The sequence below is a fragment of the Rhamphochromis sp. 'chilingali' genome (assembly GCF_963969265.1).
Source record: "Rhamphochromis sp. 'chilingali' genome assembly, chromosome: 21".
Classification (NCBI taxonomy): Eukaryota; Metazoa; Chordata; class Actinopteri; order Cichliformes; family Cichlidae; genus Rhamphochromis; species Rhamphochromis sp. 'chilingali'.
In genome coordinates this window covers 8,984,455-9,008,626 of record NC_137949.1, presented here as the reverse complement: position 1 = coordinate 9,008,626, position 24,172 = coordinate 8,984,455, and the positions used below count along the sequence as shown (strand labels likewise).

The 24,172-nt window shown below is 40.0% G+C and overlaps 2 protein-coding genes across 7 annotated transcripts in view; one reads left to right on the top strand and one right to left on the bottom strand.

The window, feature by feature from the left end:
- rab3gap2 (RAB3 GTPase activating protein subunit 2 (non-catalytic)) overlaps positions 1–12,060 on the bottom strand; it is a 37,822-nt gene extending 25,762 nt beyond the window's left edge. For 3 of the 4 annotated variants that reach the window (XM_080870301.1, XM_080870303.1, XM_080870304.1), the window contains exons 1-13: positions 11,692–12,060; positions 7,979–8,070; positions 7,166–7,283; positions 6,349–6,430; positions 5,843–5,890; positions 5,683–5,758; positions 5,298–5,399; positions 5,023–5,122; positions 3,605–3,703; positions 3,093–3,241; positions 2,910–2,989; positions 2,152–2,244; positions 1,906–2,045 (exon numbers count right to left, since the gene is read on the bottom strand). In XM_080870301.1, the coding sequence (XP_080726427.1) occupies positions 1,906–2,045; positions 2,152–2,244; positions 2,910–2,989; positions 3,093–3,241; positions 3,605–3,703; positions 5,023–5,122; positions 5,298–5,399; positions 5,683–5,758; positions 5,843–5,890; positions 6,349–6,430; positions 7,166–7,283; positions 7,979–8,070; positions 11,692–11,800 (1,288 nt within the window). In that variant the 5' untranslated portion in view covers positions 11,801–12,060. The remainder of the gene's footprint in view (positions 1–1,905; positions 2,046–2,151; positions 2,245–2,909; positions 2,990–3,092; positions 3,242–3,604; positions 3,704–5,022; positions 5,123–5,297; positions 5,400–5,682; positions 5,759–5,842; positions 5,891–6,348; positions 6,431–7,165; positions 7,284–7,978; positions 8,071–11,691) is intronic. The other variant, XM_080870302.1, reaches the window with a different exon arrangement.
- Positions 12,061–14,091: 2,031 nt separating this feature from the next.
- Positions 14,092–24,172, top strand: part of LOC308389557 (uncharacterized protein) — a gene marked incomplete at its 5' end in the record, with an annotated part of 11,325 nt that continues 1,244 nt past the window's right edge. The window contains 17 exons of one of the 3 annotated variants that reach the window (XM_080871029.1): positions 14,092–14,322; positions 15,230–15,426; positions 16,420–16,472; positions 17,679–17,754; positions 19,308–19,444; positions 19,726–19,809; positions 19,902–19,958; positions 20,076–20,276; positions 20,475–20,669; positions 21,178–21,232; positions 21,331–21,421; positions 21,511–21,652; positions 22,066–22,170; positions 22,356–22,464; positions 22,726–22,954; positions 23,317–23,391; positions 23,569–23,671. In XM_080871029.1, the coding sequence (XP_080727155.1) occupies positions 15,348–15,426; positions 16,420–16,472; positions 17,679–17,754; positions 19,308–19,444; positions 19,726–19,809; positions 19,902–19,958; positions 20,076–20,276; positions 20,475–20,669; positions 21,178–21,232; positions 21,331–21,421; positions 21,511–21,652; positions 22,066–22,170; positions 22,356–22,464; positions 22,726–22,954; positions 23,317–23,391; positions 23,569–23,671 (1,791 nt within the window). Of the gene's footprint in view, positions 14,323–15,229; positions 15,427–15,999; positions 16,160–16,419; positions 16,473–17,678; positions 17,755–19,307; positions 19,445–19,725; positions 19,810–19,901; positions 19,959–20,075; positions 20,277–20,474; positions 20,670–21,177; positions 21,233–21,330; positions 21,422–21,510; positions 21,653–22,065; positions 22,171–22,355; positions 22,465–22,725; positions 22,955–23,316; positions 23,392–23,568; positions 23,672–24,172 lie in introns of those variants that run through there. The other 2 variants (XM_080871030.1, XM_080871028.1) reach the window with 2 other exon arrangements.

Sequence of the window (24,172 nt, the reverse complement as noted above, 5' to 3'; positions counted from 1 at the left end):
ATCATCGGCCCATATAAACGAAAAATAAGTCCAGCTAAGACAAAGACTGTTTGCGGAGCGATCGGGGGTGAAAGGAGTTAGAGACGCCTCACTGAAAGCCAAGCCTGGGTGCTTTTGAGCGAAGCGGCGCTAGCCAGCCGAGCTAGCTAGCCGGCTAGCCAGCCGAGCTAGCTAGCCGGCTAGCCAGCCGAGCTAGCTAGCCGGCTAGCCAGCCGAGCTAGCTAGCCGGCTAGCCAGCCGAGCTAGCTAGCCGGCTAGCCAGCCGAGCTAGCTAGCCGGCTAGCCAGCCGAGCTAGCTAGCCGGCTAGCCAGCCGAGCTAGCTAGCCGGCTAGCCGGCCGGCCAAACTAGCTAGCCGGCTAGCAGCAACATCGTGAGAAATCTGTTGCTAATATGGGATGTTTTGACAAAACGAGCAGATATTTGACGTTTACACACCTACATTCTCACCTGAAAACCGGTCGATCGGCGGCCGCCTCACATGTTTCTTTCCCCACATATGAGGGGAAAGAGACACATACCGGTGGCTAGCTAGCTCCGCGTTAGCCACCACCAAACAACTCAGTTAGTTTTTCCTCATCGACCAGCATCATCGGCCCATATAAACGAAAAATAAGTCCAGTGTGAAACAGTCGCTTGGCGAGCGATCGGGTGGTTTAGCGAGTGTCAGCCTCTTAAGTTTAAGACAAGCCCGGCTGCTTTTTAAGCGACGCGGCGCTAGCTACCCAGCTAGCGTCAGTACACAGGAACTACTTCCGGTAGTTATACAAAATAAAAGCGTCCACAGGGACACAGCGGCCGCCTCGTATTACTCCCGACATACCACTAGAGTGAGCCAGCACACCACAAATGAAGTTTTCTTGTTCTCCATTCATTTCAATGGGAAAAAACTTGCATTAAAATATTCATATTTAAAAAACTATAGAAGTAATAAACACCAAAAGTCATAGCAACTCATTCCAGCTCCAGCTGCACACAATGATATATCATATGTGAACCTTGTCTCAAAACTGTGGGGCGAGTTAAGGTCCAAAATTTCAGGCGGAAAAAGAATAATAATAATAATAATAATAATAATAATAAATCCGAGCAATAGTAATAAGTGTGCCTTCGCATAGGCACACTTAATAATAATAATAAATCCGAGCAATAGTAATAAGTGTGCCTTCGCATAGGCACACTTAATAATAATAATAAATCCGAGCAATAGTAATAAGTGTGCCTTCGCATAGGCACACTTAATAATAAATCCGAGCAATAGTAATAAGTGTGCCTTCGCATAGGCACACTTAATAAATCCGAGCAATAGTAATAAGTGTGCCTTCGCATAGGCACACTTAATGAGATAGAGCTGCATTTCTAGCCCATCTAATGATGCTCAATTTCTCTGGCAACATTCAGATAGTAGGTTAAGAATTAGGTGTTCACAACATGAATGCATCGATCCATCCTGCCTTTTATCAAAGGTTCAGGCTGCTGATGCTGGTGTATTGCTGTAGGGATGGTTTTTTTGGCATAATTTGGGCTCCTTAGTACCAACTGGTCATCAACTGATTATTGTTGATGACCATGTCCATTACATCCTTTATGACCACAGTGTACCCATCTTCTAATGGCTGCTGCAGCAGGAAGTGTCAAAGCTCAAATCATCATTTTAAACCGATTGCTTGAGCATGACAGTGAGTTCACTGTACTCAAATAGCCTCCACAGTGACCAGATCTCAGCCCAAAAGAGCAACTTGGACATGTCGTGGAACAGGAGGTTTGCATCATGGGTGCACAGGCCACACATCTGCAGTAAATGTGCGACACTATCCTGCCAATATGGAACAAATTTCTGTATGTGTTTCTATTACATATGTGTGTCACTCACAACGAGTTGTTCTTCCACGTGTTTACACCTCACCTTTCCACATGCGAATGGCGATGCCCCTGGCCAAGTCCAGCAGTGTGACTCGGCCAAAGTCATCAGTCACTCCAGCCAGCATGTTGCACGGGGACAGACATATCGACTCGCCATGCCGCCGAGAGTCTGGGAGACCAAATCTGCAAAGGAGAGCAGCAAGTGTGCTGAGGTCAGGTTAGGTTTTCAGTCTCAACAGCACACAGTCGACGACGACTGGATTTGTGTTTTAGATGTCCCAGTTCGTACCTGATACTTAAAGGGGTGGCAGGCTCCACCTTGGGCTTCTGTTTCTGGGGAGCCTCCTCTTCGTTCTTGTTTTTGTTCCATCCCAACCACCCGCTGAGAGGGAAATGACAAGTGACGATAGAAAAAATAGAAAGAGGAAAAAGAAAAAGCGAGTGAGAAACAGTAAGGAGGAAACTTCAAACACAGATCTTCCGTCTCCAGATGCTTTCCAGCACACTGACCCCTGACTTTGGCTTGGAAACAACTTCTCCACTGGATGAGGCATTTGTCTTTGCCGCCTGTGCACTTATGCCCTGTGCTTTGATACAAGCCTCCAAAAACTATCCATTTGTCGGATCATTTTATTGGAGCCCAAAGACTCTGGACCGTTTTTGACTTAGTTGTGTCTAAGTATTTGTTTGCTTACAAGAATAATGAACTTGGATTTAAAGTTAATGAGCACAATGAAGAGTTTAAATTATATTTATGTCACAGCTTAAACATATAGCTGCATAGCAATTGTACAACAGTGGAAATCATCACTGTATGATCTAGGAAAATAAAAATGTAAAAAAAATTAAAATAGGACAGAGAACCTAAGCTTGGGGAACACCATGTGATTGGGCTTCACACACACACACACACACACACACACACACACACACACACACACACACACACACACACACACACACACACACACACACACACACACACACACACACACACACACACACACACACACACACACACACACACACACACACACACACACACACCTGGCAGCACTGAAGAGGGCTGAGGTGAGTTTACTGGCCACTGCCATAGCCACATGGGACAGCAGAGGCTGAGAACTCCCCTATATACAGTTAGGGACACAAGGAAAAGCAGATTTTTTTGTTAATTTTTGAACTGCAGGCGATTATAGTCATGATACATACCCATTTTGAAAATATAATTACCTCTATAGCATAGTAAAAGCCCGTGTATGGCCCAGATCCTACAGTGACATACTGGCTCATGGCGGGGGGGCTGCCTTTGACTGAGGCGTTGAATCCTCCCAGGATAGATGCGTTCTTCATTTGATCAAAGACACACAGTGTCATGATGCCTAAAAGCAGAAGAGTTACTTACTGTCATCTGGATCAATCATAAAGATAAATCTGTAGACTCTCCATCTGAATTTATCACTTTAAGAGTAAATATCTCAGTTGAAATATGTAAAGGTGAATAATATATCCGTCAGATGGATAGAGTCTTTTTTGACTAACACTGGTTAGTGTTATCTCTCCAGTTCTATTTGCTCTACTAAAATGAATGAAGGGCTAATTCATCTGATGTTGTAAATGTGAATGACACAGTCGCATCTGCAGATCCAAAACATTATGATGTTTAATATCATAAGTTAATCCATTATGCAGCAGCCAACCACCAGCATGAATTATCAGTGGAAAGCTCTCAAACAGACTCTTACCCACGCTGCTGTGGTCCACAATGGTGTCCATTTCCTGCAGACCCCACTTCTTATAGGCCAGAGGAGGAGGCTGGATCACATCATTACCTGCTGCTGCAGCTGATCAAAAGGAGGTTAAGTTAGTAAGAAGCAACAACTTTAATAAAACAGTATTTTTTTTATTATCTATTAGTCAACTTTAACTCTACTAAGGTCTAAACAGGGTTTGTCTTGGGTCACACAGAGTATTCAGAGTTATTATAGGAGCAGACAACAAACACACAGAGCACTAGATCAAATGCTGCTGAAGCTTGGCTCCCCAGATAGCAAACACATCTGGACCTGACCTGGGGCCACTTTTGGTTCTAGCAAATGTAGGCCCAGGCTTCACTGAAACGTCACCTGATATTTGGCCCATGAGAGGCAGACCTGTGGGTGTGTTTAAGCAGCCAAACAGACACTAAATCAAGGCCAAATACGGCCCAAAGAAAACTGCAGATGTGGGCCACGTTTGGGCCAAACACTCATTGTTATCTGGGTACTACGCTCCAAACTGTTTATACTTCAGGTGATTGTGTTTGTGGGGTGTGTGGGGTGTGTGGGGTTTGTGGGGTTGGGGTTCTGTATAAGTAGGTTGGTTTCACCTTAGTACCTGAATGCTTTGTGGCAAACACTTTCCAGCCAGCAAGCAAGTGAAAAACATCTTCTGTTAACACACTGCAAACAGTACTGAGAGATTATGCATGTTTTGTTTTTTTCAGCTCAGTTTTGGCTTTTGAGGGGTTAACTACAATTGTAAGCACGCTAATCCACATACAGTCAGGCTGACAAGTCTGTTGCCTCCCTGTGCAGGAAGGGAGAAAGTTTTCCTCATATGTGTTGCAACTTCTCACCAAAGTGTCTGACTTACTTAGGAGAGCCACTTTATATATTATATATTTCACACTGACTATATTAACAGTGGCCATATACATTTGGGGACTCACTGTGGCATGTAATTTATTTATTTTAAAATCTATTTGCACGTACGTTCAGTTTACTTGCTGAGCAATTTTGAAAGTTCAGGCACTGCTAACCAGCTAGCTCTGGTCCATCCTTTGATATCATTTTGTGGATCCCTCATCCTGTGATTGGCAATCTTTCTTCATCTCTGGTGGATCACTAACCAGAACCTGGAGAACCACCTTGTAGAAAGTGCAGAGCAGAAAAAGGACTACCAGCTGCAGTCCAAGATGATAAAGTTGGAAGATATCTGACTTTAGATGAGAGTATCTCCAAAGGGGCAGCTGAATATAATGTTCAGGGGGGCATGCTATATACCCTATTATAAATGCAAATAGATGTGGCCATTTTTTTGTGCACACACACTGCTGCCACAAACACAAACTAAATGTCTGACTGAACTTTCTTCCTACAAAGACATAGAGAAGCAGCCGTACCTCTTGCCGCCTGATTCCTGCAGGCCCGCAGAGACTGAAAGAGGCTGAATCCATCTATGGTGACCATTGCAGCAGAGTAGAGGATGCTCAGCTCCTCGTGCTGCAGACAAAAAATAAAATCAACAATCAACATTGGCTCACAGATCAGGATTATAATCTTCATGCTCAATGACAATCACACAACTGAAACAGACTGTCACTTTGATTTTGAATATGAATATAATCCTCACACACACACCTCTCTGAATTTGAAGAGTGCTTCAGGTGTGTGTTACCTGCTCAGTTACTCCAGGGTGGCGAGGGATCTCGTAAGTGCGACACTTGAGCCTCAGTACCGGGTCCTCGTGTAGCAGCTGGGCAAGGAGCAGAACGCCGCTCTGATGGGACACAATTGATAGTCAGGGCTGGGTGAAAACACATCAACATTTAAAAAATATATCAATGTCATTCTAGCAGAAAATTAAACCATGCATGATTTTTTAAATCAGTACAGATTGATTCTGCTTTACCTAAAAAGTTTTAGCAAAGTAGTGCCAATGTTTGCAACTTTGCACTCTGATTTGAGCAAAACTGCTCTGCATGAAGGGAGAGACAGTCACATCACACTTTCTTGTCTATAATTCAAAGAATTATTGAAGACGTTATAGATTAAAAAGGTACCTCAGTGTAGAAACGGACATAACCAGATGTAAAACCCACGACTACACATGTCCAGTCAGGCCGCCCAGTGGAGCTCCTGAAAAATGTATTGAGACATGAAGTGAAGATAAACACACACAAGCACTTCCCCTCATTTAGTTCACAGATAAATAAATCTCACCTCTTCTGACTTGCCAAGGGAATACAAATGGTGCTGCTCACACACTCTCTATGAGGAAACAGAAATCAGACTTGGAGTCATGTCACATATATTTGATGTATTTACATTCTAGCTAAGGTTTTTAATTATCATAATTTTTAATGTATTAATTGTGTTTTGCCTTCTGATAAACTGTCAACTTCTTATTTAATTTCTTCTTGTAAAACAGCAACGTAGCCGGTCTGAAAAATTAGGTCAAAAACTGCAGTTCCTCTAACGGCCACTTGAGACTTTCATGTTTAAACCCAGTACAAAAAACTGTTTTGGTTTCTATAGCTGAATTCCTACATTCATCAAAACTGTAGGGGTGTCATTTTAGTAAAGGTCCACTTTTTAAACTGAACTAAGGATAACTGATCTGTCTCACTTCCATCCTCCAATTCAATCACCTGGATAATTCGCCAACAGGAGCCATTATCAACCTTTTCCACAATGACTGTGTGTAAGTTAACATATTGTTTTCTCACCCTTCCTCAGTGCTAAGAGTTCCAGTCCAAGATACTCCCAGAGTCATCTCTTCTCTGCCGCTGTCATCTGTTCGCCATTTAGCTGTAAGAATAAAGAAAGATGAGGAATACTTCATTTACTACAGTTGGGAAGCTCCTTAATTTCATTGACACAAATAAAATACGACAAGCAAGAAGAAAGGTACATAAAGCAATCAGAACCACAAACAAAGCAACTGGTTATTAAATCTAAAACCGTTAGTTCTGTCCAGGTAAACCTGGATTTGCATAAACTGGACACAAAGTAAGCAGCTACTGCTGTTGCTCAGAGGTGAAAGGTGGCACATAGCCTTTGTGACAAAGTTTGGGTTAAGCCATATATTGACCTTTATATTATTACATTGCATTCATATTATTATTATTATTATTATTATTATTATTATATTCCGATCAACTACATGCTTAGCCCTATTGTTGGGTTGGCTAAAGCAAACAATTTGTTTCTACTTTGCTTCGGGAAACACTTCTACTTCCAAGGGTAAAAGTATTACTACACCACACCACGACTAGCTAGAGGAAATTATTGGTGCTGCTCATGAGCTGCTCCTGCTTGAATTTGTGGACACTTTAGTGCCCAATAGTCTATTTGTCAACAGGCTTCTGTGAAAAAGGTAATAAATAGAAGGGTCCTAGGCCCTCCTGACATGAGGGTTAGTGGTGTCGTATGAGAGCATCTGATGAGGACATGGGATGCTTTTCCATAGTGAGACACAAAACGAACAGTATGAAAGAAAACTCCAGAGTCACATATCAGGGTGTGCGTGTCTGAGAATCTGACCTGAGAGAAAGGCCGCCTTCTGTTCACGGGCCACCACCAGCAGGTCAGCGCAGGGCGACAGGGACACGACACAGTCCTGCAGCCACGGTTCACCCTGCCCGCCAGCATCATCCGCGACCTGCAGAGCAAAGGAGATCTTCAGACCTATGCCACCTTTAGAAGTGCGCATTGAGCGCTTATATTCTAATATTATATGACATTGTAACAATAAAATGAGTGTTTGTCCTATGTCACAGCCAATGACAATATTATCAGTAGTTGATTCAAATGTAAAATAGGTCATATTTTTGAATTGCTAAAGGCTTTTTTAACGGACAATGTCTGACCACACCAACCCAACACAGAAGTCCAACACAAACTCCACACATGGACTAAAAGAAAACTAACGCTGATGTGGCTTCAGACAGGATTTTTGCAGCATCCATGCAGCATAGATGCATTACAGGTAGCAGGCTGACTGCATCTTGCTTGCTAACATTACTGCTATCAAAATCACATCTGAGTGAAAATGCTTATTAGCTTCGGTGTCAAAGACTACTAATTTTAGCCATCAGTAAATTGTGTAATGGCACAAAACATTAATGTCTGTAATAGCAAAAGTGGTGGTGGTTATCCAGCTAGCTGTAACTTCATTAACGATATTATTATATGTCATTATACGACATGCATGACACATAGCGCAGTACACTGCGCAGGTCTCATCACTGCACAGACAACTTTAAGAAAAATGACAGAATGACACATTCTTTCCCTGTAAATAAATAGACATCAACTTAAAACACCAATAATGTCACATTCCACAATGAGACAAACCTTTTTATCAGAGGTGGATTCCTCCTCTTTATTATCACCACCTTCCCATGCCGACTCCCAGTCAGAGGTGTCCCAAGACAGCTCATTATCTTCTGAGTAAGAGGCAGGAAACAAATAAATAAATAAAATAAATTTTAAAAATGGGTCAAGTTTGTGATGCTTGTACGGTGGCTAAAACAGAGTGTAGAGAAGAGATGAATGCAGTGACTAAGATAAACTCAAAAGACTCGAAATGTGTGTTGGTTTTTTGAAGCCACATGATGGAACTGCAAGTTATCAGCTAGCTAAGCTAGCAAGCTGCATTCATAGGTACCAGCTATTTAATAGCAAGTGCCAAACAAAGTATTCGAGTATGAGCTGGAGCGCAGATTTTTTTGACAGTCTGTTTGCACAATTAACTGCACAGCAAGCAAAATAATTTCTCAGGTAATTGGGCACCAAACGGACAAACATACTAAGGAGGTCCAGTCTAGGGAGTCCAATTAGCTGAGGTGAACCCTGGCAGACAGTTAGTAGCTACAGCCGCCTGACTTAGCATCCACATGTCAAAGAAGCAAACTTTAAGCATTAATCAGAATCAGAATACTTTAATAATCCCTAAGAAATTTTTAACAAAATTTAAACATGTGAGTTATATAAATATTTATCCCTTGTATCAATGTTATAAAGGAGAAAATTAGCTATAAAAAAATCAAACCTGTTATATGCAGCAGGATGTTAACATGTTAAGTTCTGCTATACAGTTGAAAGAACTGTAAAGAAGGGGTGCAGAAGTCATAGCTGCTACATAACTTTAGCTGCTACATAACTGTGGCAGCTAAAGTTGAGCAGTCAGAAGCTCTGTGCCAAAGGGAAATGAACTAATAATATAGCAACAGCGTAAAGCTCAGAAATCAGGAGGAAATCCTGCTGCTTTACGCCTTGGCACTTCAGTGTCCCCATGACGACAGTGCGTGTGTGTCTGCAGGCATCAGTATGAAATGACGCATGAATGCAACACATCCAAGCACCCTTTCTATCTGTCCTTTCTGCTGAGCATCCTGCAGTGACACCCTCAGGGACCTCATGTGCAATGACTCACACTTAAAAAGACCTGCAGATTTCTCCTCCTCCGACTGATGGATGCAAACAACAACCTAATACCAGCAATATTTGGTGGATTAGTGAACTTGGGATAGTTGACATATAACTGTTTGCTACCTGGCGTCTAGCTACAGATTTATTGTTTGGCCAAAATAACCACATTATCACACCGAAGATTAGAGCAGGGTGATATGGCCAAAAATATTTATCACGATATATATTTGAAAATTTGCGATAACGATATAACCGACGATATAATTGATGCGAGACAAAATACAACTCCACAACATTACTAGCGCAAAAAGACAACCTTCCATTTATTTTCACTTAAACAAGAAGCTGGTTTTTATGTACATTAAAGCTTTATAAAAATGTAACAGTGCAAATGCAAATTCCTTGCTGAAAGTTTAACCAAAAGGCATTTCCAGTAGAAATGGGCTGGCATATCCTGAGCATAACCACGTATAATATGGTTATATGGTTAAAAAGAGGTGCTTTGCAACATTAAACTGCAGTGTGCAGTACGCATTTTTCGGACCATAAGGTGCACGGGATTATATGGCACATTAAGCGAAACAAAGCAGTCAGATAAATCAAACTTTATTAAACTCATTCTTCTTGCTTCCTCCACTTCTGTACCATTGATTCATTAATGTTGAATTCTCTGCAGCTGCTCTATTCCCATGTTGCTGCAGTATATTAATGACTAACCTCGTATTGTGGATGGATTATCTCAGTTGTTCTCCTGACTGAAGTTTGGTCCGTTTACAGCATCCTGCCATGCGATTGCATTTGTCTCTAACCATGAGGAACCTTCACGTTAACTTTTATAAGTGGAAAAGTGTTAGTGTTCGTCCTCCAGCTTCACTGTTTATGTTATGCTAACATAGCTGTGTCGCTAGCGATCACGTAGCACATCATTATATACCAGCTAGCCCAACTTCAGTAACCCTACAAACGTCACTGCTGTTTAGTTTCCTGTCTTCATTTATGTTGGAAGTGATAGCAGAGCTGTACGTTTGATTTTTTTCAGAAATCTCTCAGTCAGAACATGCAATATCATGCTTAGGTAACTAGCGAAACTAGCGAGCTAACTTCCGCTAGCTTCCTGCTAACTTCTAACTCCGTTAAATGTAATAACTTTTGTTTTCATGGATGCCTGGAAGTTAAACTTTATAGTTACACCTGGTAAAGCAGCAATGCTGATCGTTTTATTAAAGATGAAAGAATTTAGAAAGTTTTTAACTCTAAGTGATGCTGCAGTGTTGTTTGACCTGAAGCATACGGAGTTTAGGACCCAGATTACTCCCAGATTTAAGAGCATCTTAGTCCGACAAATATGACAATAACAACGGCCGCTTGCATGTTCTGCAAAAAAATGTGCTTTGTTGTGTATCTGATGGACAAACACCAAACCAGTTCCACATCACGGAAGTTGCACCATTTTTACAAACCAATTCTGGTTCATCTGTTTCACTCAACAATCGGCCATGTGCGTATGAAAACAAAGGCACTGCGCATGCGCGTTTTACTCCCATTCTATCGCGATATTTCATTTTCCTATCGTTGCCTAACATTATACCGGTATTACCGTGAACGGTATAATATGGCCCAGCCCTACCGAAGATTTAGAATGATGTGATCGGCCAAAAGAACATCTCAGATGAGGCCATCCGTGCTATGAGGAAGTCTTGATACTGAGCTTAATGATCATGCTGTAATCGGCCCATGGTTCTTTTCTCAAACACTGAAATATTCTGTGTCAAAGTTATGTGTCTTGCAAATTGGTGCACAACATTTCAAATTCACTTAAACTTCACATGGTTGATAAAACACCTCCCCCAAAGTCATAACAGGAAACGAGATGTTCTATACTGTGACATACTCCTAACACTTTCACCACATCCATCTTCAGTATGGTCAGAAAGTCCTTCAGTTAAGGGACCCTCACACTTGACAATCGTAAGGTATGCCCACCCCAAATCATATCCTGTTTTTCTTCTAGTAGTACTAAAATGTACTAACCAGACATAAAACTAACGACTGAGCCTATAAACATATCGGTAAAGTGCTTACTGAGGTCACAGATCAAATGAGCAATAGGCTCATTTTCTCATGGACATCTATACGATCAGACTTCTTTTAAAATATAGGAGTCGCCCCCTGCTGACCACGTGGAAATAATGCAGGTTTAAGATGTTTCCTTTTCAAATTTGGAAGCTACATTCATCTTTCATATACACCCCATGTGTTTGACATCAACAGGTTGAAATATAGTAGCATTTCTGTATTGACTTCCACATAGCGGAAAAACGAAATGATGCATATAACATTGCGTGCAAAACGAGTCCAGGCCTGAATACAACCATACAAGGATTCACCTGCAAACAGCTGCAAGCTGCTTTTGATTCTGGACTCACAAAAGGCACATTAAGGCGGTGAATATTTCATTTATTCCGTTGTAACATGATAAAATTAATCAACTAACCAAAACTAGTTATGCACACTTTATCCGCATTTTCAAACCACTTTACAGCACCGAGGTCACTTTTCTAATGCTGCGAGCTGCTATCTGAGCTACTGTCACTTCGAAGCTGCAGAAGACCCCTATCCTCCTCCTGTATCGTTACCTGTTTGACTCTTCTCTTCGACTGGCTCGCTTTTCTCGTTCCGAAACAAGAAGTGCCGGACCGTTTTGAACTCTTGAAGCCGACAGAACTCAAATAAGCTGCAGGACATCCCTCTTCCGTCCCGTCCGGACCCAAGAAGACGAGAAACAGCCTGTTAGCTTTGCTGCTAACAGTCCAGTTGTGGAAGAAATGCGCCCAGTATTACACTCCTGCTATCGCGACAACTTTATGACAGCGCTGTCACAAAGAAAGGATTTTCTAAATGTCCTATACTACCCCCTAGACAAGTACAAACCACTGCCCGCCGCTCTTATTTTTCCCTAAACTTCCCACCCTCAGTCCTGATGACACATCATTAGCATAATAACACTCCACTGCTTCCGGGTTAAAGTTCCGTCACCGATTTCAGAATAAAAACAAAATAACAAAAGCTCATTTAACAAATGAGAACTCAAATATCATCACTAAAAACTCTATAATCATTAAAAGCACAAAATATTACCACAAAAATACAATAATATCATTTTTTTAAATTTTTTTAAATTTTTAAATTAATTTTTAAATAATTTTTTTTTATTTTAACTTTTTGCTTTTTATCCTCTACAATTTGTGAGTTTCTTCTCAGGAATTATGAGTTTTCCCGTCAGTATGTGATTCTCTTCTTTTTAATTGTTTCTAATGTGAACATGTGAATCTTATTGTGCATTTATTTTAATTTTTAAAACAAAATTGTGATTTGTTCTTGTAGATTTAACTTTTGCTTAACTTAAGCTTCTTTGAAAACTGAGCAGTTGAACTCATAACCTGATTTTATATATATATATATATATATACTGACATGGACACTGCTCTGAATGCATCTAAAAACAAAAATACAAACTAACTTATTTACAGTACTGCACAAAAGTCTTGAACCCCCCATTTATTTACATTTTGTTTCAGAATAGCACGTTATTATTATACTTGACCATTTTCTGAGAAAAAGTTTGTTGTTTATTTGTTTATTAAGCCACTTAACAGTGCACTGTGAATCATTCAAGGCACCTAACTCAAGAGATGAACTCAAGAGATGAACCATTGTTGTGTCTACACATAACAGAACTAATTTTAAATCATATCTTTATCTCTATCATTTGCTACGAGGATCATGTCACAAAAACACAACATTTGTTCCTATTTCTTTAATCAAGTATACAAAATCTGACTAGAAAGCTTATCTAAGAGTTCAGGTTAGGGCTGCTCATTTGTACAAAATGCCAAATGACATACACATAAGAATCACCATCCTGATATCAATACTTTTGCCCATACGAAAAATGTCGTGAACACACTAATATTTCACCAGTGTTGTAACATCACATGTCGTTAGCGTAGTCTGTCTGTGTCTTCCCTCTGCAAACAAACATGTTAGAGTTGGTTGTGATATACAGTCTGCATAAGTGTGGTCAATCTAATAAACATTTATAAGGAGATGGCAGTTACTGTGAATGTACAGCAGTTACACAGTGATTAGTAATAAACAGTCAGACAATGACCCTGACAATCTCATTCAATCTTGCAGATTGCACCTTCTGTGGAAAGTGGTACCACACGGTGTGTGTGGACTTCCCCTGTGCAGAAGGCGACTACAAATGTTGTGGGTGCTAAATAAACAGAAACAAATGATCCCTGTTGTCTTTGCTTACTGATTGTTTTCAGTGTTGACAATCCACATTGCTGGCATTGCATCTTTCAACATGTTTGTGGGTAGATTTGGATGTACCAGGGGTAAGTGCAGCCACTCAGCCTCTACTCAACGTGATCATAGCAGCAGGTGCAGATGTGTCACAAGTTAATCTAGTAGTGGCCTATGGTCATGTGTTAGTGGTGGGAACAGTCATATCCACTCACTCTCACTGGCTGTTTATTACTAATCACTGTGTAACTGCTGTGAATTCACAGTAACTGCCGTCTCCTTACAAATCTTCATTAGATTAACCACACTTATACAGACTGTATATAACTCCAGCCATGTTGATGAATTGCCTATATTGGCTGGAAATATTCATTTTCAGGGAAAAGACACAGACAGACGATGCTTACAGGATGTGATGTGACAACACTAATGAAATATTGATGTGTCATATTTGTCCAAGGTGTATTTCATTGTTATGGAAAAAGAGAATATTAAAATCATGATGACCAATTGGAGTGGTGATTTCTATGACTTTGTGTATATAATTTGGAATTTTGTACAAATGTAGGCCAATAAGGAATATATGATATCATTTCATTCTTTCCAAAGGTTTATTTGCATGACGCACAAACAGACACAATTGAAAGGTACAAATGTGCATGACACGAATTCAAACGTGGTGCAGATGTGTGTCACAGGTTGATCTGGCTGTAGGCTGTGGCACTTGGCCAGAGGTGGCGCTGGTTGACTCGACTCCATGTTAGTGCACAAAGTAAACTGCACGCTGTAGTTGTGAAGCAAAAACGCTGAATTCGGAGAAATAAACCGTGCGAGGGGGACGATAACGACGACAAGAGTCTCCCGATCGTTTACTCTTGCTGTCCCGTGAACAACAACGGCGTGGTGTTACTTGTTTGCTGTTTTCGCGATCGCGTGGCGCACGAGGATATCACCAGGTAAACTCGCCACATTTTTAAACATTTTGTTGTTCAACAGCATCAAGACTGACGGAGTGTGTTTGAGACAACCTCACAAGTGTCACAGATGACACATTTGGCTTTTTTTTTTGCTGGTTTGTCGGTAGGAGCTACTGAAACGCAAGACTGCCACACATCTGTTCGACCAACGCCAGTTGATCTAAACGCCAGTAGATCTGGAACACCGGCCTTTAAGGTGTCGCGGATAAATGAGGGAGGGGCCAATAATCGGCTCAGTCATTTTTAATGATCGTTGAAAGCCCAGATCGTAATCGTGATTAAAATTCGATTAATTGAGCAGCCCTAGTTCAGGTTGCATTGAAGAATAAAGGCGGTCATCCAAGAGACTGACTTTCAAGCTCATTAGAATCGGCCTGGCTTTGCACAGAAATACAATGATTTACATTTTCAGTAAATCAGTGTATTTCCCATTTTCCTAGCAAAATATGAAGAAATCAGGGGTAGCTCAAGATTTTTGCACAGCACTGAATATAGTGCTGTGAAAAAGTAGTTCCTCCTTAATTGTTCCTTATTTTGTTGCATATTTGTCATATTTCACAGGATCAAACAAATGTTCATATAAGGCAAATGATAACCTATTATTAAATAATGATTTCATTTATTAAGGGAAATAAATTATTGAAACCAGTATGAAAAAGTCATTTAAAAACTGACTGTACCATAAAGAATTTTGCCACAAGTGGCAATGAATCTCTCACATTACTGTGGAGGAATTTTGGCTCACTCTTCTTTGCAAAAATATTTTTTATTCAACTTTTCAGTTTGAACGGTCTGTTTAAGGTCACGCCAAAGCATTTCAATTGCATTTGAGTCCTAAATGTGATTAGGCACTCAAAGCCTTTATTCTGTTTTTGTTTTGCCCTAGTTTGAGTTCATCAGAGGTAGAATTGTCCGGCTGCATAACACACGTGTTCTTGGAGTTCAAGACATGAAGTGATGGCCAGACATTCTTCCTCAGGATTTTCTGGTAGAGAGCAGACTTCATGGTTTCATCAATTATAGCAAGTAACCTTGAAGCAGCAAATCAGCTCCAAGATCATTACACTATCACTACCAAGTTTGGTAGGTAGATTTTTATAATGTTTTTTTTTTTAACTGAATAAATGATATCCACATTTACAAATTACCTTTTGTGTTTATTCAGGTAATCTATGCCCTGAAGCTGTTTATACAGCGAGACAATGATCCAAAAACACACCAGCAACTCCACATCATAGAAATTAATAGATAAATAATACATGAAAAAGAAAAGCATGTTTCCCATGGAGACAACAAAGAACAACAATAAACATTGCAAGTGATGCATTTTTCTTACAAATCCTTATAAAGGTTGGAATAAACTACTAAATGAACACACATCTCACCTGAAGAAGAATATCCTGAATCATGAGTTTGTGTTTGCGTCTTTCGAGGCTTGTGACGTCGTGAGCTCTCTAATATTATTTAGTGTCACAGTTAAACAGCACACACACACACACACACACACACACACACACACACACACACACACACACACACACACACACACACACACACACACACACACACACAATCCACTACCACAAGATGGCAGTAATACAACATTAATGATTAAAGCTTTCCGCAAAACGTCAAAGAAGAAGCGCAGGTGGCTAAATGAGCAGCAGAAGAAGAAATCCGACGCCACAAGCAGAAAGCAGGAAGCAGGGATCACTGTACTGTAGAATTTGCTTATCCAACGATATATATATATATAAACACAGCTTCTGGACGACACTTCACAGAAATAATAACATGCCTAGAAAGATTGTGAAAGGTAAGAATAAAGCAGTGATAGTTATTTCTTATTAGGGAGGCCTGACCATCAGTTTCATTTACCAAGAAATTGACTTGTTTGAGCTTATGTCGCTGTTTAGCTTACCAGCTAACGACGTATTATTGTGGCTTTCAGACAGCGCGAAGGTGACGCTGCTGTGTTTTTACCACCTTTAATGTTAACTCTCCAACGTTACATGCTAGTCCTTGAGTATTTAAATATATGTTTGAAGTTTATTTTTCCATTTCTCTACCTGCCAGGTGGGACAGCCATGCCCAGAATTCGAGAAAACTCGAGACTAATGCACACACACGTGAGTATGACTAAAGCCATAAAACTGCTGTGTTGTTATTACAGTGTTATCACAGATGTAGAAAAACAGGTTATTATGATGTTAGGTGTGGTCATGGTGGCTCGTCAGCGTGTAATAAAGCAGACGTCTTGCTTGCAGTCTTACAGCGAACGCTGTTTATTCGGAGTTACTTTATTTCTTTAACAAGCTGCTTTTGTTCCATTCTTTGTCACAATGATCCCACACTGTTGAGGTCCAGACTGTGGACTGATAGTGTTTGTTTGAAACACACTGGCAATGTCACCCTTAAGACGTTGCTAGTGAGACTCTGTCCAGAAGGTATTTGCATGGTAGAGCAAAATGTGAGGGTAGTTTTCTGTCTTCATAATTCCATCAATTTTGACATAATCCCAGCGCCGTTCTCTGAAATTTAGCCCCAAAACAAATAGAGGCACTGCTGAAGAAACTCCTGTTATACTTTTTTATGATTTTTCTGTCCCGTTTCATGTAATTTAGTATACTTCAGCCACAGCTCGTTTCTGGTTTCTTGAGTTAGGTGTCTCTTTTTTATATTTTTATGTAAACGAACAAAAATATTGGTACAAGGGGGGGGAAAGAGTGGTAAATAAGCCAATGTTTAAAAAAAAAAAGACCCTTCAGAAAGCCTGAAGCACTGATATAAAGAAAGGAAGGGTGGCTTAAGACTTTTGTATTGTGCTTTGTGTCCCAGGCTGGTGAAGATAAGATGTACTAATGAAAAAGAAGCTGGGGTAGTAAACTCATAATGACATAAAACGAAGGAACGCTGGAAGTCATCATATTTGAGACATGACTTGTTTAATCATTATCAATTAGTCAATCAACAGGAGAATAAATATCCTAATTCTAGAGACAAATTAGTATCAAAGGAAATTATTCATATAATGTCACAGTAATTTAATAACTCTCTACACACAAACCTGTTAGCATTTTCTGAACTTCCGACCCCCTTCATGTATAAAAGGATGAAAGATATTCATGTGATAACAACAGAGGAATCCAACCAGCAAACATTTGATTGCAAGAAGCAAGAACCTGTGAAATGCAGGCTGCAGTTCTGCTTTAAAAATACTGAAACTATTAATTACAAACCAAATCAGTTGTAGTTTATTTTACAGCAGATTCATTTTTTAAACATGTAAATATGTTGGATGCTAACTATTTGTTTCTTTTTTTCTTTCTTTATAGGAATCAATGGTAGATTACCTGAGTGGACGAGCTCCTTCTGGCAATTTCCTGAATGATATCCGGCCTGGCTTTTTTGGTAAAGCATTCTCTGAAACTGCTGTTACAAGTTATGTTAAAGAGGAAATCAAGCTTGAAATCAAGCTTTAGTATAGGCTTGTAGTTTTAAGCATTGCTGCTCAGCTGTTGTTGTTTTTTTCCTTTTTATATAAACTGTCTGCTAAATTTGTCTGCTTTGATGCAAGTGCAGTGTTGAATAATCTAAGGTTAAATAGAGGAGGGAGGAAACACTGAGCATACATTTGGAAGAGTAAGGAAACAGAAGGAATGGGAAGGGATATCAGACATACATCTTCTTGAGCCACTTGCAGCAAATCCACAACTACAGACTAGCACTGTGCCTATTATATTGCCTACCGTAATACCAGTATAAATTTTTACGTGATATAAAATTGTCATATCACAAATTTGTTGATATAGCAACGCCATCTGTTAAGTGGACAACAATGAGACGAGCACAGTTATGCCTGAGAGGCAGAGCCGTGGATCAGACTCCTACGAGGATTTAGCAGTTTAAAAGGGAGCTACTTCAGTGCGCTCCATTAAAGCACAAGACTTAATATACAGAAAAAATGCTCCTGCTAAAGGTGGAAACAACAAACTTGTTTCACCACTTCAGGCAAACTCCCAACATTGATAACCAGGTTATGAAGGAGGTGGTGCTGGCAGTGATGTGTGGCCCAAATGTAAGAAAATGAGCCCACCAAGCTTGGTTGGAGCAATTGCTAGTTGTGCTCCATGTGACAGGAAGAGCAATTGTTGGATGGAAATTTTCTGACATGGCTACATGGTGGTAAAGCAGGGTTTTAAGCAGCTGTTTACATCCCAGGTAGGAATTGTTTTTGAGTTTTTTTGTTTGTTTTTTTAAACTTGTGTTCTGTGCAATTGTGCAGGCTGCTCAAGAGCTGAAAGTGTTAAGCAGTTATTTTATACTTAATTTGTAGGGAAATGAATTCTGATGCACTTGCATCAGAATTATGCTGTGTCACTGTTATTGCATCATAATGCTGCTGGCACCCGTGGGACCTTATTTCAGTAGATTCAGTTCAAATTAGGATGCATGTCATCAGTGACAGTTGCTCATTAGAAAAGACTGATGGAAACTTACCTATATTTACACTTATTGTGTCCAAGCTGCAAGCATCAGCAAAACAGTGTTAACAGATAACAGATATTTCCCACAACAGCCAAAATCTAATTATTGCAAATGTTCTTGAAATGTTGTTATTTAATTCTAAAGCTGCTGTATATCTCCCACCTCTGTTATAGCCACAAGAAATCCAACTAAACTGATAACACTTATTTCATGTATGTATTGAGTGTAACAAGCAGATGCTTATGACACTTTAGTAACAGTGAGGAGGAACTTTCTTTAAAAAGCTGTAGTAGTTGATTTGATTTAGTTCATTTACTTAAAAATGTTGTTATTTACTTGTTCCCAGGTGTTGTGTTTTTTTTGTGGTTCTTTTCACCACTTTCGTGATTAAACAGCAGGGAATTTGGTGTGATCTTTGCATTGTGTTATCGTGGAGTGACGATCACGTTTTTGTATTTGTCTTTTATAACTTGCAGGTTTAAATTTTTTAAATCCTTTGGAGGAAGATATCGTTTATTCAGATGATGACGACGACGACGATCGTTATTATCAACGCAGGGCCGCTAACAGGACTTTAGAACCACATCCGCAAATAAAACAGCTCACTGATGAGGTATTGCCCTTTTATTGCACTTGTTGGGAAATGAAACAAGGAACGATCTCTTTAATATTTGTGTCTGGTTTGTAATAGGATATATCTTTCTCTCTGACTCACGTACTCTGTGGGGAATAAACCAAAGCATTGAAAAAACTTTAAGCAGTATTATATTTATCTTTTAAAATGGTAATTTTATCCAAAGCAATTTATCTTGTGTGCACTCTGTCAGATTTTACTCTTTTTTGGGAATTTATTGGAACGTTAGTTGACACTGCCTTTTTTTTTTTTTTCACCAGGAAGCTGATAGAATTGCAAAGGAGTTAATAGAAGAAGAGGAAAGGCGTAAGGAGAAAACTAAGAAGAACAAGCGTAAAAAAATGGTCTGCATATGCATACTTATTAGGATTTAACGTTCTAGCAATGCTGGCGTTTTGCTTTTTTTTTGACCAGAATTTTCTGTCTTTTGTTGCAGCGTAAAAAAGAAAAGAAGCGGCTAGAAAAGGAGAGTGCAGTTAAAGACGGTTCAGCTGTGAGTCTATTTTTATCCTTGTTGTGTGTACATGCAAGTGTCAGAGTGGAAAATCCAGACAGAAAGGTATTTTTAAAGCTGCTCTGATTGTTTGTAATGCTGTTTATGTTATTTCAGGAGGAAGAACAAGGCAAGTCAGATTCCTCTGAAAAAGAAGATGATGAGACTATAATTGAAAGTAATGCAGAAACAACTGGATCCTCACGAAGCGATAAAACTCAAAAGGCAACTGAGGCAGCCAGATGTGATAAGACTGGTGCTGATACTGCAGAAAAAAATCTTGTGAAGATGAATGAGAACGAGGAAGAGGAGCAAAAGGTCTGTCAGAGTTGTAAATTTCAGTTTTTTGGAACAGAAAGGCAACCTTTTCTTTTAAGTGGTAGAGCTTTAACAGTATCAGATTATATGCAAATATGTAACACTATTTTTCATGCGTATTTTAAATGACAGTCTTTTCACAAGAGCACCTTTCGGATGATTATCCCCAAAACAACCACCTTGTTTTATCCTCCGTAGGATTTGGATTTCAATAATTCATATGCTACTTCTGCTGAATCGGCGCCTGAGGAGACGTGGATTCAGAAACAGAAAAAAGGAGGAAAAAAGGCGGAAAGTAAATTATCTGCAGTTCAACAGCCTGAAGTGGAAAATCCAAATATCACTGAGGAACCTGAAGTTAGAAAGAAAGAGAAAGCTGAAACCAGTAAAGAGGTGGGAATCTTGAAAACATATTCTTATAGGTCAAGACTAAAGTCTGTTGCTCCCAAATTGCTGAATGTTGTGTTCAAAGTTTTTTTTTAGAAGGAAGTACAGGAGAAATATCTGTCGTTTTAAAGGATTTAATTTGCTTTGGCAGTTTGAAATCGACCTCCTATCTGCTCCTTTTTCCTGGAATCACAAAGACAGACACAAAAACACCCCCTGCTTAGCCTTGATCATTTTAATATCACTGATTGTAGTTTGGGACATTCTGTTCGGACTCCCTTTGACCCAGAGAATATCCCTCTAACCATTATCTAATGTGATGTGTAAGCATGCTGCAAAACCCTCTCCGCTCCTACCTCAACCCTCAGTATTTCAGCTCAGTCATACTGCTGGATGAAGCTTTTGTTAGCTTTTACTAGCAACCACAACGCAAATGTGTTTGTTTTTCAATTCAAAGTACGACTTTGAAAATATTATTCATCAACCAGACTTTTTTGGGGGGGTTTCTATACAGAAATCAATGGATCCCATATTAGAGGAGTATGCAAAGAAAAGCATTGAGTTTGCCAGTAAGTGACATTTTCCATCCATCATCATTGAGAGCCTTATGTTAAAAAAAAGTCAAAATACAAACAGGATACAACAGTTTTTTTTTTCTCTTTTCCAGACATGGGGAATCGTTTGGCTGCCTCTGGGCAGTACGAGAAGGCAGTAAAATGTTTCACTGAGGCTATTAAATTCAACCCAAAGGAATTTAAGTAAGAACATTGACTTAAATTGACATCATTAGAACTACCAGGAGCTGTTAACTGCTAATGGCCATAAATGTTTGTTCGCTGTGTTTCAGGTTATTTGGAAATCGGTCCCTCTGTTTTGAAAGACTACAGCAGTATGAAAGTGCTCTCACGGATGCTGACGTTGCACTCTCCATGGAACCAAACTGGATAAAAGGTTTATTTAGGAAAGGGAAAGCTCTCTGTGGTCTTAAGGTAAGTTATCCAGTTAACACAGCTTATATTTTGCTGGGGTTTTTTGTTGCAGCTGTAAATATGATTTAGATGGGCATTTTGACACTGAGATCTCTGGGGATTAACATACTTCTGTGGAACAATAGAGGAACTGCAGATACTTGCTTGTGCTGCATTGCATCATACTCTGGTGTTTTCTGTTATTTAGCATTCCCTCATTACCAGCATAACAGGAGTCCCTGTGTGAAGAGCCCGGTGCTATTAAACAGTAACAGACTGCATCCTCCAAAATGCCGTGTGGCTGAATCAGAACCTCTTTAAGCATGCTCGTTTAAAAACTGAAGACTTGGCGGTTTTGTTTGTGTAATAACGCAATCCTACAACTTGTTGTAAATTCCCCAACTAATTTCACATCCTAACATTGATTCTCCCAGAGATACTACGAAGCCTCACTGATTTACAAAGAGGTCCTGAGGCTGGAAAGTACAAGTGCTGAAGCCGCACAGGAGCTGAAACGAGCACAGACGCTGCACCTCATGGTAGGAGACGCTTTGCAAAAATGGAAATGAGACAAAACAAAAGTCTGATTCATTGGTTTCCCTCCCACAGATTCATATGAAAAGCTCTTTTTGGGATACACCAGTGTCACCTGTCGGTGTGTATGTGTTGGGCTAATAAAGTAATCATTTGTGGCTTTAATGTCTGTATGTTTGTATGATTTCAGGAAATGGGCTTCAGCTGGGCAGTGAGCTCTGAAGCCCTGAAAACTCACGGTACACTAGAGGAAGCTGTGGAAGCTCTGTTTGCCAGTGAGAGTAACACAGGTCCTGGAGGTAAATAAAATGTTGTAACAACAACAGCGTCCTGGTATATAAAGACTGCACTACAACAGTCGGCACTGTTAAGACTACATTCTTTGCCATGATTGAGTAGGGTTAGTCGATTTGTGAAAATTGCTTTTGTGTTAAAAAAAAAAAGAGCAAATCTACACCTCATCTAAAAGAACAGTGTTGTCACCACTTGTGATTTTGTGTTAAATCACAAAAATATATAAATTCCAGTCAAGTGTGAACATGACTGTACTGTTTGTTCAGTCTGCACAGCTCCTGCCACCAGCAAAGAGACAGCAGACCCACCAGCAGGGCTGAAAGATGATGACAGTGATGATGACGATGATGATGATAATGATGACGATGTGGGAGAGTGGACTGTCCTACAACCAAGCCGCCCACGAATGCAGCAGATGAGAGAGTCTGACGCGTTTGGCCAAAACAGATCAAAGTCTCAGTCGCCGACCCCTCGCTCCAGGAATGGTCCAAAACCGTAAGTCCTCATTAATATGTACACGAAAATTCAAACAAAAGGGTGTTTATGAAATTATAGTTTTCTTTTTGCAATATTTTAAGGGCTTTTTTGGGGGGGGGGGGGTTGATAATCACTCTGCAGGTCTCCGACTGATTTGTCTCACCTTGGATGTGCTATGTATAAGTTTGTGTATGTAGTCGGAGTAAGGATCTACTAAAAAGTGTATAATGCTGGAAGATTTGACTTTAATGTGACTGTAAGTTTGATGTTGAGAGGAAGTGGGCTCAGATTTCCTTTCAAGCTTTTAACGTTATTTGCTTAATCATAGAGCATATCAATTTAAAAATGAATGTTTTTATTCTTGCCGTTTTGTTTTAAAGAGAACTTTTCCCTGTTTGGACTGGATTATTGGCGCCTACTGTCACCTATGTAAAACTCCACGAGCTCTTTAGCAGGTGAGCTATGGCAACGCTATTGTTGTGTGAGGATCTTCCTCAGCACTCTCATGTTGTAGGCTTGAAATTAGAAAAGAAAAACCAAAATATGATCTGAGCAGTTGCTGGGTCTTTTTTTTGTCAGTTAAGTAGTGAGTTCATCGATCATTTCAACACTCGCTCCTTTCTCCCTCTCAGAGCTGGGGCCATCTACAGCATCAAGATGCTCCTGGAGCAACAGTGTGCCTTTGTGAATTACACCAGAAAGGAAGATTGTGATAAAGCCATCCAGTGTATTAATGTATGTATCCATTTGCCATTTGCAGTGAGTTATATCTAGTTACATTCAGGGACAAAACCTGTGTGTCAGACGTAGCTATGGGTGCAGCACATGTGTAGTGTAGAGCAGCATGAGTCACAGGCAAGACAAGACAGTGAACTTTAGTCTTTGGATTGTGATGCACATTTAGATTTTTTTTTTTTCCTTCGACTTAGCACTGTGATATGAAACCTAAGGTTTGTATAGTGTGAGTAAAGTCTGACTGTAAGTCCAGTGTTTTAGGTTTTTGAGTCTGTGGGTTTCCAAGAGTCTGCTTATGCTCTTTGTTACACTGCAGTGCAGCTGGCCAGTAAATGCAGAGGCAGCAGACATCTCCGGTAAACTGGTATTTAATGGAAGACAAATATAAGCACATAAAGTAATAAGACTAACCCGTTCTGTCTCCACAGCAGCTACCTGCCATCTGCACACTGCACTCACGGCTGTTGGTGTAGTCTTCTTTATTTATTGTTACAGTAGTGG